General features: G+C 58.9%; 3 protein-coding genes across 3 annotated transcripts; all 3 read left to right on the forward strand.

Annotated features, from left to right (window-relative positions):
* Nucleotides 1-248: 248 nt before the first annotated feature.
* LPMP_205110 (hypothetical protein) lies at nt 249-6,593 on the forward strand (the record flags this gene model as incomplete). Its single annotated transcript, XM_010700408.1, has 1 exon — nt 249-6,593. The coding sequence occupies one exon, from the start codon at nt 249-251 to the stop codon at nt 6,591-6,593; it is 6,345 nt and encodes a 2,114-aa protein (XP_010698710.1).
* A 473-nt stretch (nt 6,594-7,066) lies between these two features.
* CYP15 (cyclophilin 15, putative) lies at nt 7,067-8,512 on the forward strand (the record flags this gene model as incomplete). The annotated part of the gene is made up of 1 exon (XM_010700409.1): nt 7,067-8,512. The coding sequence occupies one exon, from the start codon at nt 7,067-7,069 to the stop codon at nt 8,510-8,512; it is 1,446 nt and encodes a 481-aa protein (XP_010698711.1).
* Nucleotides 8,513-9,775: 1,263 nt separating this feature from the next.
* LPMP_205130 (hypothetical protein) lies at nt 9,776-11,986 on the forward strand (the record flags this gene model as incomplete). Its single annotated transcript, XM_010700410.1, has 1 exon — nt 9,776-11,986. One exon carries the CDS (start codon nt 9,776-9,778, stop codon nt 11,984-11,986), a length of 2,211 nt encoding a protein of 736 aa, XP_010698712.1.
* Nucleotides 11,987-15,645: the final 3,659 nt, after the last annotated feature.

Raw genomic sequence — 15,645 nt, forward strand, 5'->3', positions numbered from 1 at the left:
GCTGTTACCGAACACGCACCAGCCTAACGTGTGGCTCGCTACCTCTTATCAGCTCAGTCTGGTGTTGTTGATTCCCTCGCTAAGGACCAGAGAGAAATAAAAAAACGGGCAAGCGAGGGAACTGCTGGTGAGTTGTCGTCGCAACGGAAGGAAAACCCCCTCTCTTGCCTGCTGTTCTCTGCCCCCTCGCTTGTGCATCATTACCGCCTTATTTTCGCTTCTTCTTCTACCTCTTTTTGGCGATCATCATGGCGACTCACGCGTCGAAGTCTTCTGACGTGACGGCAGAGTCACTCTACCGTGACGTCGTCTGGCCCGCGCTTTGGAAGGTACTGCAGCTCACGCCGCCGCCATCGTCGACTCCTGCTGATGCCCGTGCAGGGATCAGCGGTGGTGCTACCGAGCATGTACGCTGTGCCCATAGCCTGCAGAGGGCTGTTACACAGGCGCTTCTCCAGCTCCTCCGCACCGCCTGCACAGACCCTGGCACATCCTCCATGAATGTGATTTCGTTGGGTGTTATGCAAGAAGTCGTGTCGCACCTTCTCCTTCACCCCCATGGCACCGAGCAAGCCACAGCTTCGCAGATCGTGCCGGAGGCACAGAAGGGTGTGTTAGACTCGGCGACAACCTCGCCTACCGCTGCAGCGGCTGCTGTCGAGGTGGAGCGCCTCTACCTCTTGGTGTGTGCGGCGATACATCTGAGTGCGCAGATGGCTGTCGCCCAGATGGCGGCGGCCACGACCACCCCAACAGCTGGGACTGGTGCTGCTTACGCGGCGACGGCAAATACAGCGGTGCCGCCGCAGCTGCCATGGGGTGTCGCGCAGGCCTCCAAGTCGGTGGCTGCCGGTATCTTTGCCCTATCGTCCTCCGTGCACTCTTCTTCGTTCATCTCCCTGCCGTCACCGATTGCCTCACGCGCGGCTCCGAGTGTGCTGGGGCCGCCCTCCTCCCCGATGGCAACCATAGCACCACAGCTGCTGCTGTTGCAGCAGCAGCTAAATCTGCACCACCTCTGGTTCACGTTTCTCTATGTGTACCTGCAGCAGCTGTCGTCCCATACGCCTAAGGACACAACCGCGTACGCGCGCTTCTTCGCCAGCTGTGGTGACGAGTGCCGCAAGCGCCTCGCCATCGCCCCAGTACTGTCCGACGAAGACGACGACGTCGACGACGGAGTCGGTACTGTGGGCACGATAATGCACCAGTCGACCGCCGCAAGTGAAACGGCCGCACTTCAGGCGTGGTCGCATGTCTCGGCTGACCTACTCCGCGACACGATTGCTCGCACGCGATTTCGCCGAGCCGCGCTTCTCTTCAAGTCGTTTGTTCCCCATATGCTGACGCAGGCCCCGACAGTGACATTCCTGCTCGTCGACGTACTCAGCGAGTTTGCTCGCAGCTGGTCGGTGTTTACTCGGTGCATTCCAGCAGGGTGCATGGCGGACGATGTGGCGCATCGACTAGCTCGCTACGATGCCCGTGGCATAGTTCATGGCAACAGTCCTGCTAGTCCATCTCATCAATGGCAGCAGTGTATTGACTTGCTTCGCGCCTACGGTGACCGTCTCACGCTGCTGCTCGGGACGGGCACACCGCATGGTCACTTGGTAACGACCGCGCTATGCGCCGTTCTCTCAGCGCTTTACGTGTTGCCGCACACTCGCGGCACCGCCCCCGTGTCGAGCGCGGGTGAGGCAAGTGTCGTAGCCGCTGGCACTGCAGTCGGTGCGCGTGGCAAGCGTGATGAGGAAGCGGCTGTGCTGGAAATGGAGACAGCCTACGGGCAGCCACGCCGCACGTCGACGCTCATCACTGTCGGGGCAACCGCGACACCGTCAGTGGCTGGCGAGTCACTCATGAGTGAGGCCGAGTGGCGGCTGAGGCACTACGCGCCGTTCGGCCAGCTCCTCGCCTACACACGCATTCTGGAGCTGCAGAAGGCTCACCTGTTCGCCGTTGCCACGGCACAGCTGCGCGTCGGCCGAAGCGTAGCGCAGCAGGTAGAGCACACGCGGATGCTGGCGCTGGCCGCGCTGTACTGTGGCGTGGCTGGGTGGGACTTGACAGTATTGATGTACCACTTTGCGGAGTGTCCACTAAACCCATTTGGCGGCCCCGAGACGCCACCACCTGCACTGCCAAGCTCGGCGCTGGCGCGGTATACCGCTGCAGTTCAGCAGTACGTTGAGCAGACCCATGCCGAGCTTATTATAGACTTGCCTTTTACAGAGCTGTGCGCGCACGACGGCAGCGCTGACGGTGGTGGCAGCGGCAGGTCTAAGGGTCCACGCTTTCGCGGCATGCGTCGCAGCGGGGGCGGCTATGGCCAACAACAGCAGCAACAGGGATTGCTACCGCATTCATCGTCGTCAGCGATTCCTTCGCGCGGAGAGCTGCACACACGTCGATTTCTGCGCCTTGTGCACCCCGATCCACTGCTGCTCAATTGGCGCCATCACCTCACCGTAGCGGAAGCGTCGGTAGCCGCCACAGCAACACAAAACAGGACCTCCACAGCTGCCATTGGAGGAGGAAGTGGCAGCAACACCACTGCCGTGCCAACGGGTGTCACGCAGAGCTCTGTAACGTCGTTCTCTTCAACGGCTGCTGCCTCAGGCACCAACTCGGCTGCCGGGTATTCGAACGGGAGTAGCGGTGTCCCAGACTTACTCCTGTCGCCATGCTGCTTGGTGCGCGATATCCTTGTTTCAGGGCAATGCGCCCTGGCTGCAGATGGTATGCGCCACCTCGCCAAGCCGAGAACGCCTCGCGTGGCCAGAACATGGGACGCCAGCATTGACGCACTGAGCGTGAACGTGCTCCTGCTCCCGCGCCGCGCGTATCCGCAGCACATTAGTGTTGCCTACTACGTGACGACCCTGCTGCGTCGGTGGCTGCAACGGTGGGAAGTTGCCGACCAGCCGCAACAGGCGGGTCAAGTCGAAGTTCCTACAGTGATGCAGCTGCGGGATGAGGTCTTCCGCGTTCTCTCTTCTTTCGTGCCCATCTTGTCAGTGATACAGAGCTACATGGCGAACCAGTCGCTGCTCGTCAGCATCCTGGCACGACTATCCTGGATGTGTCGAACCACCGCCGCAGCAGCAACAGCAGCAGTACTAGCGTCAGCGGCAACCACCACATTCTCGAACTGCGGCGTTGCACCGCCGACTCCGAATGCAGTCTTCGCCCTGGCAGAGCAGCTGCTTGTCGTCTTCGTCATGCCATGCATTCGCGTGTTGCCGCCTGCGCCGATGGTTTACGATGTGATGGAGGATATCCTGCGACTCTTTGCCCGCTTCAGCACCCCCGACGCACAGACGCACGTGGTGGTGCCGTACGGCGAGAACGCTGCCATGCCGTTGCACATGATCGACTGGCTCCAGGCGCTGCTGCCCTCCGTGAAGTTTGTGACCGCGTACCGAACGAAGCAGCAGCAGCAGCAGCAGCAGGAGGAGGCAGTGCATGGGTGGCCTCCGCTTCCATTGGTGCACCCGCACGATGCGCTGCTGCGCACAGAACGGGAAGCACTCCTGTCCCAGTCTCTAAAGCGTCTCAACGCTGAAAACCTGGACGAGTATCGCGCGCTGCTGCGCCCCATCTTATATGCGGAGCCGCTACTCGTCGCCCATCGACTGTTCATACAAGCCGTCGGCTACAACAATAACTTCCTCGATGTCCACACCCGTCTCCTGCGCGGATTGCCCGGTGCGGTACTAATGCTTGTTGTGCAGCAAGGTCTCGTGTTGATGGCTCGCTACGCGGCGGAAGAGAAGATCACAGAAGCCAACGGGGAGAGCCGTGTGGCGATCCTGGCAGTCTTTGTTGCAACTCTGTGGCGGGATAACCTCGACGCAGTGGATGGCGTGCTACTGGTGCGGCGCGTCGAGCTCGCCTTACGCAGTGACAGTAGTGACGAGATACTGCTCGGTACGGAGCTCTGTAAGGCCCTCCTCGCCGTGATGACGCATCGCACGCTGGAGCACGAGGAGAAGTATAACCCTGCACAGCTCAAGGCACTGGCCTACACGCCTTCCACCACCTCCTTCTTTGGTAGAGGTGCCATGACGTCCTTTCGAGTTCGGTACTGGAAAGACACGGCGAGCAGTCCACAGCTGCTGCTGTCGCCAGTGGACGTCTTTGTCGGGGCCCGGCAGGCACTACTGACTGCCTTGCAGCAGCCGTGCCTGGTGCCGATTCAGGGTGAAAAAGAGGGCGAGGACGATGAGGAGAACGAGAAGCAGCCTGCCAGCGCTGCCCCTTCGGAGCATCGTCTCACCCTCGGTCAACAGACACTCCTTCACCTGTGCCGCCTTCAAAGCCGCATCTACGAGCTGCAGCGTGACTTCGACGGCGGCGCAGAGTTGATCCTCCTGTCCTCAGCGGGACGCTACAACACAATCAATGACATGCTGGTAGCGCTCGAAGAACTGTCACCTCCGCCTACTGAGCGTCCGGTGCTGGAACGCCTGTGCATCTGCATTCATCAAGTAGCCCTTCCTCACATGGCGTCGCTCATAGAAGCGCAGCAGCGCCGCAAGTTCGAGTGGGCGTCGGCTTCCACCAGCAACGGCGGTGCCGTGCCGTCAGACGCGGTCTACAGTATACCGGCACCCACCTTCTCGAGGGTCGTGGCAGCTGTCGACAAGCCCGCGCTGCCCCCGATTGCACAGCTTCTGCAGTACTTCACTGCCGCGCACTTTGAGTACACGCCGGATCCCTACGACGCCGCTCGGTGCGAATGGCGCCAGTGCATGGAGCGGGCACGAAGCCTGACGAGCCAGAGCTTGAGGGACAACAAGTCTTCCGGCACGGTGAGTGGACGTCGTGCAGCATCGATCGTGACGTGGTTGAACGCCGAGGCGAAAAACATAGATACGGAGGAGTCCATGCACAAGCTCCAACACAACTCCTCCACTGCGGCCCGTGTGGCGCTTCTAGAGCTGATTCAGCGCGAGCTCATTCCTTCCACGGCAGCGCTCGCGTCTGAAGCGGATGACCGTCTCGTGGAGCTGGCTGGGTCATACCTCCTGCCCCGCGCCGTGCTGAACCTCCGTGAAGCGGCAACGGTGGCCGCCTTTTTCACGTGGCTCTTCGAGGAAGCAACGTCGGCGGCCGAGCCCGCAGCAGCGGCAGGGCAGGACGAGGCTAAGCAGACACGGTGGTCGCTGCGCTGTCGTGCCATCGACCTCGCCTTGACGTTTGTCGCGGCGGCCTTTACCTACTTTGTGGGCTTCACGGATGACGAGTGCAAACGCCTCGGGTGCGTGCTGCAGCACCTCCTGCAGATACCCGCCCTCAGTGCCCATTATCAGCGCCTGGACGCAGCTGCGCGTCTGTCGCCATTCCTGCTTAAGTACATTCAGGCGCTGTCCTTCCGCGCAAAGCCTGGTAGTGAAGCCACTGCCGCCGTCGGGGGCGGGGCTCAAGTGCTCGGCGACAAGAACGCCCTCACAGAGGCAGCAGCGGCGCCCAGCAAAAACGCCGTATGTGACGCGGACGCTGCAACGCACGGAGGCAGAGCTGCTGTCAACAGCGGCGGCCTCCGCACTGTAACTAGTGCTGTCTTTGAGGGTTTTCTTCAGCTGCCAAACGCTCGTCTCACCAACGCCAATGACGCGAACAGCAGCGAACGCGCCACTCCGGTGTCCTTGCTGAGTTTGGCAATGGCGCGAGGACTCGTGTCGTCGGCGGAGCAATCGAATGAGTCGCTGTCAGCCGCCTCCACTGCTGCCGATGCCGCGCCTGGCACCCTCTCTGCCGTCCCGTTGCAGTTCGAGTCGTACCTCATCAGAGCGATGATTCAGCTGCTCACTCATGAGGAGGACGTTCCTGCCTACGCCCACCGCAACCTCTTTCTCGTCCTTGAGCAGCTTGACAAGAGCACCTTTCCCGCGACTTTGTGTGCTGTGGACTTGCTTATTCGTGCTGTCGAGCCGCACGCGTCGAAGACGAAGTCGTACTACGCCTTGGCCTCGGCCGTGCTGAAGCTGCTGCGGGGGAATCGACGCCACCGTCGCGAGCTTCAGCATACAATTGCGGCACTCCGCCACGGAGAGGAAAGCGCTGCTCTCACTACCTTGCAGGCAGTGCGGGACGAAGAAGACGGTAGTGCGATGCCACAGGTCCGTATGGCCGCCGCGGCCTGTCACGGGCAGTGGCGTCTCAATGAACACTACATGAGGCAGCTGCTGCAGAACGAGGCGGCGGTGCTGCTGGAAGACGCACAGGTACGCCATCGAGTCGACAAAGACAGTGAGGAGGGCGAAGGGAACGAGGAGAGCACCAACGATAGCCAGGAGGAGAACAACGCCGCCGACGCCGTAAGTTGTTCGAGCGACGACGACGGTCAAGACGTGAATGTAGAGGGCATGAGCGACGATTTGTCTGCTGCGGCTTCCGCACAAGAGAGTGGGGAAGAGGACGAGGAGAACGATGACAGTGGAAGCGGCGAGGACGCGTCGTGCTTAGGCTCCGAGGAAGATGATGACGAAGAGCACGACGATGGCAACGATCAAGACGAGTATGTTAAGAGTGACGACGGCGAAGATGCGTCGCCTGCGCCGCGCAAACGCCGTCTCGAGCAGTGATGCAGTGTGCGTCCGTGGGCATGTGTGTTTGACTCGTTGGGGGCATGCGGTGTGCTGAATATAAAACTGTATGCTTGGTGGACTAAAGCGATGCACAACGACAACAGCGGTAACATCAGTAGCGAAGCGTTTCCAAAATGTTGGTGCTGCTGTGGGCATCACAAGTCTGTCGTGCTCCTCGTAACCCCATCCCCCTCCTCCCTCTCTCTCTCGTTTTTTTTTCCTTGAGGGCAGCGCCGCCGTTCTCTCCACGCGCAACCAGCACTGCGGTAGCGAAAAAGAGGCGCATACGCACGCGCGCAGCGAGTGATGCTAGAGAAGGAAATAAAGAGACCCCCCGCCCCCACATCGACTACAGCAAGAGGGGGAAGGGAGAGAGAGAGAGGAGAGACTGTGCTGATGGTGCAAGGGGAGAGCGCGTATGACAACATGTGTATCGGTGCATATGTGGACTGCTGTCTCAAACCGCCGCGATGTTCTTTTACCCCCCCCCCCCGCCCGCCCCTCACTTTCTGCTATCTGCCCTCACGCGCATCCATGGCCTGCCTCTTGCCACACGCACGCCACCTAACATTGCAAATACTACAGATACGACCCCCTGCAGGATCCCTCCATCGGCAATGCAAGTTGAGCTCTCGTTGCTCTTTCCCCACACTCTCAAGGAGCTGCCGGTGAGCTTCTTTATTCCCCTTTTAGCCCAGCGTCCGCGCACCGTGGCGAATTTGTTCTTTATGTGCTCAGGGCAGTTGCCTTTGCCAGCGGAGTTGCTTGCTGCTGTGCACCTCACAGAGTCTGAGGTCGCCTACACAACGACCGATAATGCCAAGGCGGCTGGTCTGTTGCCGCTTAGCAACTCCGCGGTCGTTCGCATCGACAAGACGTCTGTGATAGAAATCGGCAGCAGCACCACCAAGTCAATCTTTGGCGGCTTCATCCCAGATGAGCCAGTGACGCTGCCAGCCGACACAGCCGCGCGTGGACAGAGCATTGCAACCACCATGTCCTCACTGAAAGCGGGCACGCTCCTGTACGGCAATCTCGGCATGCCAAACACGCAAGCCTGCCGCTATTACATTCTTCTTGAGTCTGTCACAACTCCCGAGCAGCGGCGCGAGTTCGCCGGCTTCGCACCGCTAGGGATGGTGACAAGCGGCTTGGCAGAGCTGAAAAGGGCGGCATCACAGACTGCGGTGCAGCCATGCACTCTGATGCCCAAGAAGAAAGTGGTTGTCTCTGAGTGCCGGTTGCAGCTCGACTACGCGAAGCTGACATCCTCCTCCGAAGCTGGCGCTTCTGCATTGCCACTTGGCGGTCCCCGCGAGGGCACCAGTCAAAACGTTGGGAAGCGACAGCCCACAAACCCGCACGAGCGCGTCGCTGGCCGTGTGCGCCGCCGTGATGATGACGACGAGGACGAGCAAACCGATGCACGCACCGCTGTGGAGAGCGACGACGGCAACACCAGCGGCCCTGACGCAGCGCCGTTGCATAGCACCGGATTTTTCAGAATGTCAGCGCGCTTCCCGAGAGCAGTGCTGGCCTCCGCTACGGGCTCCCCCCTGAAGCGACGCCGCGCAGAAGCATTCGTAGTTGGCGATGACGGTATGCCCGCTCTCCGTACGACTGCGATCGCGCCAGGCGAGCAGGTCAACAGTGACGGCACTGCGGCACCGTTCGAGTTCTTCAAGGCCCAGCAAGACGCCTTCATGAATGACATTGACTGCATCAAGGACGCGCAGCGGCAGCGACTGAATTGTAAAGCCGGAAAGAAAAAGAAGTCCCAGCAGGCATTTGCATCGAGCAGCTCACGTGGATGGCACGCTAGCTCGCAGAAGCACCGCAACAGCGGCACGCGCGCTACGGGATCGAGGGCGCCCTCGAAAAGTAACGCAAAAAAGATGGTGCCCTGGCGGTACTGAATCATTCAGGTGCGTGCAGGCGTGTGGGGTGAAAGTTGTCTCTCTGCCCCGCGTCCCTGTGCCCAATCACCCCTGTAAATCGGGTGGGCAATAAAACCACGGAAAGGAGGCAAAGAAAACGAAGGCGAGGTGAGTTGCACCAGCACTGGTAAGGAAGAAAGAGTTGAGGCGAAGAAGTAGCCAGCGAGACACAAAGGTGCAAGTAAGCGCAGCAGAGAGGGTGGCAAGGCTTCTCTCTCTCTCTGGGCGTGGGGGCGTGGGGGTGGTGATATCAAGCAGCTGTGTTTTTCTTTGGCTTGTTTGTTGTACTCTGCCCTCTCGCCTCTCGGCTTATATTTCTGTGCGTGGGTCATGTTTACCTCTCACCTCCTCTGTGGTTCGCTTTCTCCCTCACACACTCTCTTTCCATCCTGGCAGACCGTACGTCCACATAAGACGTCCGTATGTGGGCGTGGGCGCTGATGTCTCTGGGTGACCCCCTGCCAACACCATCATCGTAACATTCCTGCCACACACACACACACAACAGCTCAAGCGAAAGCAGCGATGCAACACGAAAACAAAAAGAACTGTGCCGAGTTAAGTGAGTATGTGGTGACACTCGCGCGGGTGCTTGGTGTTAGGGAAGAGTGCTTTGCTTGCAAACGCGCGTCTGCATGCAATGTGCATCCCTCTTTCCCTCCGCGCAGGACTTTCCCACATCAGTGCAGAGTGGCTAGTGAGAGGTAAGGGAAACGAGAAGCGCCTCCGTCGGCTGCACCAGAAGTCGCGGCAAGAAGAAAAGGATGAGGATTCTGCTATGTGGATGTGCAGGCTAGTCGATGACAGCGCACGGATTTGGTGTCATGCCCGACACGCAAGGGCCCGCGAGGAACTCCCGCCGATCACCTCTCTCTTTCTCGTCCTCTAATTTCACGCGTACTGCTCGCCTGTGTGCCCATGGCCTCCAGCTTTCCCGCTGGCTCTTCCTCCCTTCATATCTCCCTCTCTCCCTCGCTCTCATCCTGTGTGTTTTTTCTCCTTGTCTTCCGCACTCCCGCGCCCGCATCTCGGCGCCGCGCTGACCATCCGTCGCACTCCTGCACACACATCACGCACGCACATGCCGAAGAGAAAGGGGCATAGAGGGACCTTCAGACGGTGTTGCGTTGGCCCGAACACTGAAAGCGTCTGTAGTAGCGAAGCGCAACGCGTGTGTAGCGCCGTTTGACTAAACAGACGCTGCCCACATCCTAAGGGGAAAGGGAACGTATCGTTGGACTTATGCGGCGCACGCGATGGTCGTTCGACACCGGGGCAGCAGCAGCGTCGGCAGCGGGGCGCGCCTTGTTGCAACCACGGAGGACGGGGAAGCTTGACGCACAGGCAGACACCACCAGCCCTGTGCGCCGTTGCTCGACAACGGACGCTAATACGGCTGATGGTGGGGCCACAGCACCATCGGCGGCCACCCGCCCTGTGCATTCGCTTCGTCTGGCAGTCGTACGTCCTGACGTCCTGGATGATTGGGTGCCAGAGCTGAACGACGTCGCTGCACAGCAGATCTCCTGTGACGAAGCGACGACGCTGGTGGTGTGGAGATGCTCTCGCTGCCAAAAGCGGTACCAGTGCACTGTGCAAGCCCGCGTAGCTCGCGGCCGGGCAGCTTGCCCGCACTGTGGTGGCAGCAGCAGCACATCAGGCGAAGCTTCTGCCAGCAACTCGGCAGCAGCCTTGGCAACCTCTCGGGTGGAGGTCAGAGAGACGCTCGACAAGACACATCCTGATCTCGCTGCGCGCTGGGATGTCGCTCGCAACGGCGCGCTCCTGCCCTCTCACGTAACGGCGTCAAGCACACGGCCGGTGTGGTGGCTTCCTGCCGCGCGCACAGCGCTGCTACCGTCCTCGGCTGCACAGCGCAGCTTTCTTCGCCCGGTGTTCGCGTGTGTGTACGACTCCGCGAGTCCAGAGGTGCAGGCGGCCGCGACGGCGGCGATGGAGTGGCGGCTGCTCCATGAAATACGCCGTGTCGCGCACATTGAAGAGGCAGAAAAAGCTGGTGCTATCCCTGTGACGCTGTGCGGCAACCAGGTGGGTACACCACGTGCTGCTGCATGGCTAACCGGGTCTGGAAGCGCAGTGGCCGAAGCCTCGCGACCGTCTTTAGCCACCATGACGGCCGTTGATGTGCACGTGGTTGAGCGCATGTGGAAAGACCGCATGTCGCGACTGTCAATGCCAGAAAATGTGGCAGATGGTACATCTCCGCAGATCCCGGCGCCACACCTCGCCGGCGCCTTGTCACGCGAGCTCTTCGCGCACTCGCCGACCTCTGTTCGTAGGGGTGCAACTTCAGATGCCACGGCAGCCGCCTCAACAGTGCGGGAGGCCTTGCTAGGTCGATATTTCGAGTTTGTCTGCCGTCAGCGGAGAGGCAACACCAGCATCAAAGAGCAAAAGCCCTTCACACCTGTACTGGCAAGTCTCTCACAGCTGAGTTCCGCTGCTGCCGCCACCGCATCATCTGCGGCCAAGAGCATATCCCCATCATGGACCGATTTTTTCACACTGACGAGGGACTCAGCGCTGCCAAAGGGATACATCGACCCGAACGCGGCCCTGTACTTCCCAGGCGCCGCGGAAGCGGCGGCACACAATGTGGCGGCGACAGCGGCATCCGAAGTGGAGAAAGTGGACTCGCTGCGGCTGACGCCATCCCAGATGCACCCCACTGTCCTTACCAAGTACCCACGGCGTCCTCCGTCGCCTCATCTACGAGAGGACGACGTGCTGCAGACGACGCCGCCAATGATGAGGACCGGCGCCGACGCTGTCGAAGGCAGCGACAGCGGTAACAAGAAGGCCTCCGCCCCTCACCAGGTCAAGTACAGGCAACTGATGCATCACGTTCATATGCCGTTTGGGCATGCTGCCACAGCAGAGGAGGAGAGTGCAGCGAAACTGGCAGCCGAGTATGACGTCGATGATGACGACATCGGTCGTGGCAATGGCAGCGGGCCTGCCCACACGGCAGACAACGCGGCCACGTTTGCCACAGAGCTGCGTGGCGCGCGCGGCGCATCGGATACAACGACGCATGGGGCGGGTAAGCACCGTGGCAGAGCTGCAACGACGGCCTCCCTCATCGAATCTGCCATTGCTGCTCTCGGCGAGGCCTTCTCCACAGCAGAGGCGGGCAGCAGCAGCAATCAACGCTATCATCGTGAGGCGCATCGGACAGCGGCGCTGAGTGACGAGCTGATGGCGTCGTGCAGCGAGGTTGCTCGACGCACCAGTACACGACCGCGTCGCTTTCGCCTCTCGCTCCCTGACGAGGCGCCGCAGCGGAGGCAATGGAACGTGGTGTCAAAGTCGATCGATGCCGACAACAGCGGTGCTGCGCAGCCTGACCACTTTGATGCTCCGCAAGCGCCGCGCAAAGTGGCCCGGCCACGTCAAGTCAAGAAAGAGACGCCAAGTGCAACAGCACAGTGATGAGCGAGTAAGATGAATGTGTGGCGACTCACCACGACGCCACTTTCAGGGGGTATGCCGGCGTCAGTGCTGTTTTGCGCGCGTCCTTGTTCGTTCTGTAGGCGCCTGTGTGGCTGTGTGGCAGCTCTACTGTTGTCGGTGTCTTCCCTCCCCCCTCCGCTGTTTTTTCTTCTCCTTTGTACGTTTGGTGCTTCTGTATGTGTTGTTTATACGTTGTGATTTCCCTTTCGCGGGGGTACGCCTGTGGCCTTTCCCCCTTCCCACGTCTGCCTGCCTGTCTCGGTGTCGTTCTCTCTCTCTCTCGCTCGCTCGCTTACCAGGACTTAATCGAAAAGAGAATAAAAGCTCCCTCCCGCGCATCGGTCGTCTTCTCCCTACCCTACCACTACGACCTCCTCCACCCGGAGTGCATAAACAGCGATGCACGTTGCCTCCGCAGATGCGCTATCGCAACCCAGCGTAAGCGGTATGCCTCCTCTCGGAAACACCACATGCGAAGCAAAATTGCCGGTGCAGGAGGTGATTGAGAAGTGGAAGAGGAGAAGGAACTCACATTGAATGATGCGGCGCCAGTGCGATGTGCTGAATGCCAGAAAAGGCGTGTGCGCGTGTGTCTGTGACGCGGATGGTCTCTCGTCTGCTTCAGGAACTGCTCTACAAGTATTACTTAGACATCTTTGCATCGACCTACGCCCCACTGGCCTCGTAACGCTTCACCCACCCTTCCCCCTCTTTCGCTCTCTCTCTCTGTTGCTTTACTTTTTTTCCACTGCGTCGACTGTCAGCCGGAAAAGGCTTGAACAGAAGGGGAGAGTGCACGCATGGCCTACAACTGAGGCCCCTTCGCGTGTGTCTTCGTTTCTGATTAGCACACTTCGCAGCAGCAGCAGCGGACGCCATCCGTCTGTGGAAAGGAAGGCAGGTGGTAGCCGTTCAGTCTTCCAGCCCCATTTTCCACCCCTCTTGCGCCCTACTCCTTTCTTTATCGCTTTCTCTTTTGCGTTCCTGCCGTTGGGTATCTTCCCTCACTTTTGTGTTTAGTGTTGCGCGGCGGTTTCTCCTTTCCTCGTTGCTGTTGTTTTTTCTTTTCAAGGTTGTCCTTGATTCTCTCTCACTGCTGTCATTGCAGCTGCAAGGGGGTGGGTTGGGTAGGGGGAGTCTCCATGCCTTGTGTGTGTGTGTGTGTGGAGGGAGGGAGGGAGAGGGATAGCGGGGGGAGGTCACGTGGTGGAGGGCCAAGGTCAAGAACAACGACGACGGCATTAGGAGGGCCACAATAAACGACACGATGTGGAAGAGGCAAATAGATGAAAAAGCGGCGCCAAATGGGGAAAAAAGCGCAGCACTACGGCGTCTCACTTGTAGTCGTTGTTGCTCTCCTTTGCGTGAGGGCCAGCATGTACCCCGATGCTCAAGTGATCATCGCCCTCTCCCTCTCTGCCTTTTAGCTGTTCCTTCCTTCGCTCTTCCCCCCCCCCTCTTATTCGCATCTGCCCATGCACATCCAGTCCTTCGTTTGTTGCCCAGCTCACTTTATTCGCCAGACTGGTACGCGCAGTCCGCCAGCATCCTCCACTCATAGTACCACACACCGCCACTCTTCCTCTCTTTCTCTGCCATGGCAGTGCCGCTTCCTTCGTCTGCAGCACGCACGAGGACGTTGAAGGGCAACGCAGCTACGAGACGCAAGGTAAAGAGAGAAGGACGTGGACATTGAGGTTGCCTTGTGTGTTCTCTTCTTCATAACGTCTTTGAGACTGCCGAGGTAACGACATCCCCATTCTGTGAGTGCCGCGTTGTCGTGAAGGCCCACCCCACCCCCCACAACCCCTCTCTTCTTCTTCCCATTTTCGCTCCTTGGCTTCCTTGCCACAGTCCAGCTTTGCTACTCACCATACTACTCGGCCGTCCCCATCCCCTCCTCTCAATGCACAGGCATTGTCATAAGCGTAGAAAAGGGAAAGAGCACGCGATGGTGCAGTCTCCGAGGAAGTGCGAAGCCGAGCGAGGGGGGAGGACGGGCGAGATAGCCGTGACGCAATGTAGTGCAATTCAGCTTCTCGAAAAAGGCCATGAGACGTGATAGTTAGAACGCTGCGGAAGAGGAGGCGCGATGGAGCAACCTCCTTTGTGTGTGTGTGTGTGTGCGTCTTCTTACTCCACTTATCTCTCGCCAAAGTGCCAACTCTTCCACTATTTCACTCTCTCCTCCTCCCCCTCCATTTCCCCTGCCTTTCTCTTTTTTTTTCGGTGCTCTACTCTGTGTGTGTGGGCATTCTCCCCACCCTCACACACACACACACACACACGCATACCCTAATGCGTGCCTGCACCCCATCACTGACGCACGCTCGCACGCGCTTCCCTCCCCCCCCCCCTCCCCCTTCCCCCTCTCGCCAAACGTGCACCTCTGCCAGCATATACCCGTTTTATACAACGAAGGAAGCACGGGAAAAAAAATAACACCGCGGACTACTTGGCGTTTAGGCACGCTCCACGAGAAGCAAACAAGCAGTCTGCTCACGCGCCGCTCTCACTCACACCTCGACGTGAACCCCAATACTCGGCCGTCTTTACAAGGGCGGGATCTCTCTTTTTTTTAGCGTATAAACACCCATACGTCTCAGCGCATACACGCCGGCAAAGGCCGCCCAATTCGTCTTCGTCTGCCCGTCGCGACATTACTGCGAGGCTCCCTGGCTCTTTTTCTTTACTGTTTATACACTTGCAAATAACGTAGGAAGAGGTGCATCGTGCAGACAGCAATAGTTTTTTGCTGGCGTAAATAAACCCCAACGAGGCTCCAGTGAAAGGCGAAAGGCGAGGCAACGGGGGAGAGAAAGGGTGTCGCTGTGTGTGTGTGTCGGTGGGTGGGTGTGAGTACCCATCTTCTACCATCCCGAGAAACGGTCGAGGCAAGGTGATCTCCCATCACTACCACCAGTAGCCATTCATCCGCTCACTGACTCACACACACACGAACACTCTGCATTTGGGTGTGCATCCCCATTGGTGTTTGTGTGTGTGCGTGTGTGTGTGGCGGGGGGAATCTTTTCATCCCTCTTTTCTGTTGCGGTAGAGGTGCTTAGTCTCTTTCCCTCCCTTACACAACTGAATCGCTGCCCATCATAGGCATTTTCTCCCCATTCGAGTCTCTTCTTGTCCTCACCTGCGTTTTATTCAGTGTTTTCATCACTCTTCTCCAGTCATTTGCTCTTTCTCGCTTTCTTCCTCTTGGGTGAGGATCAATACTACTGCTCTTCCTCCTCCCCCTCTCCCAAACTCTCTCTTTGGTGTGTGTGTGTGTGTGGACGCTTGGTTGAGAGACACTTGCACAAGCTAGCAAACATACACGCCCATCGGCGCATACTCTGAACACACAGCCGACTTTTTGTAGAGGTACCTGTCTCTCTCTCTCTTCGTTTGTGTATATGTTTGTCGGTCTATAGCATGACCTGATCACGCTCCTCTTCCCATTTTTTAGCTCATACTACTCACTGTGCAAAACAAGCAAGCGAGCACAGACACACAGAAAGTTCTTCTCTCTGCTCTATACATAGTGCTGCTTTGTGGTGAGTTGATTTTTAGCCGTGCGCGCTTACTTCATCTTGTATCTCCGTTCTCTTCCTCATCCTTCTCACTTGTCCGCTCCGTCCCTG

Source organism: Leishmania panamensis (genome assembly GCF_000755165.1).
Source record: "Leishmania panamensis strain MHOM/PA/94/PSC-1 chromosome 20 sequence".
NCBI classification, from domain to species: domain Eukaryota; phylum Euglenozoa; class Kinetoplastea; order Trypanosomatida; family Trypanosomatidae; genus Leishmania; species Leishmania panamensis.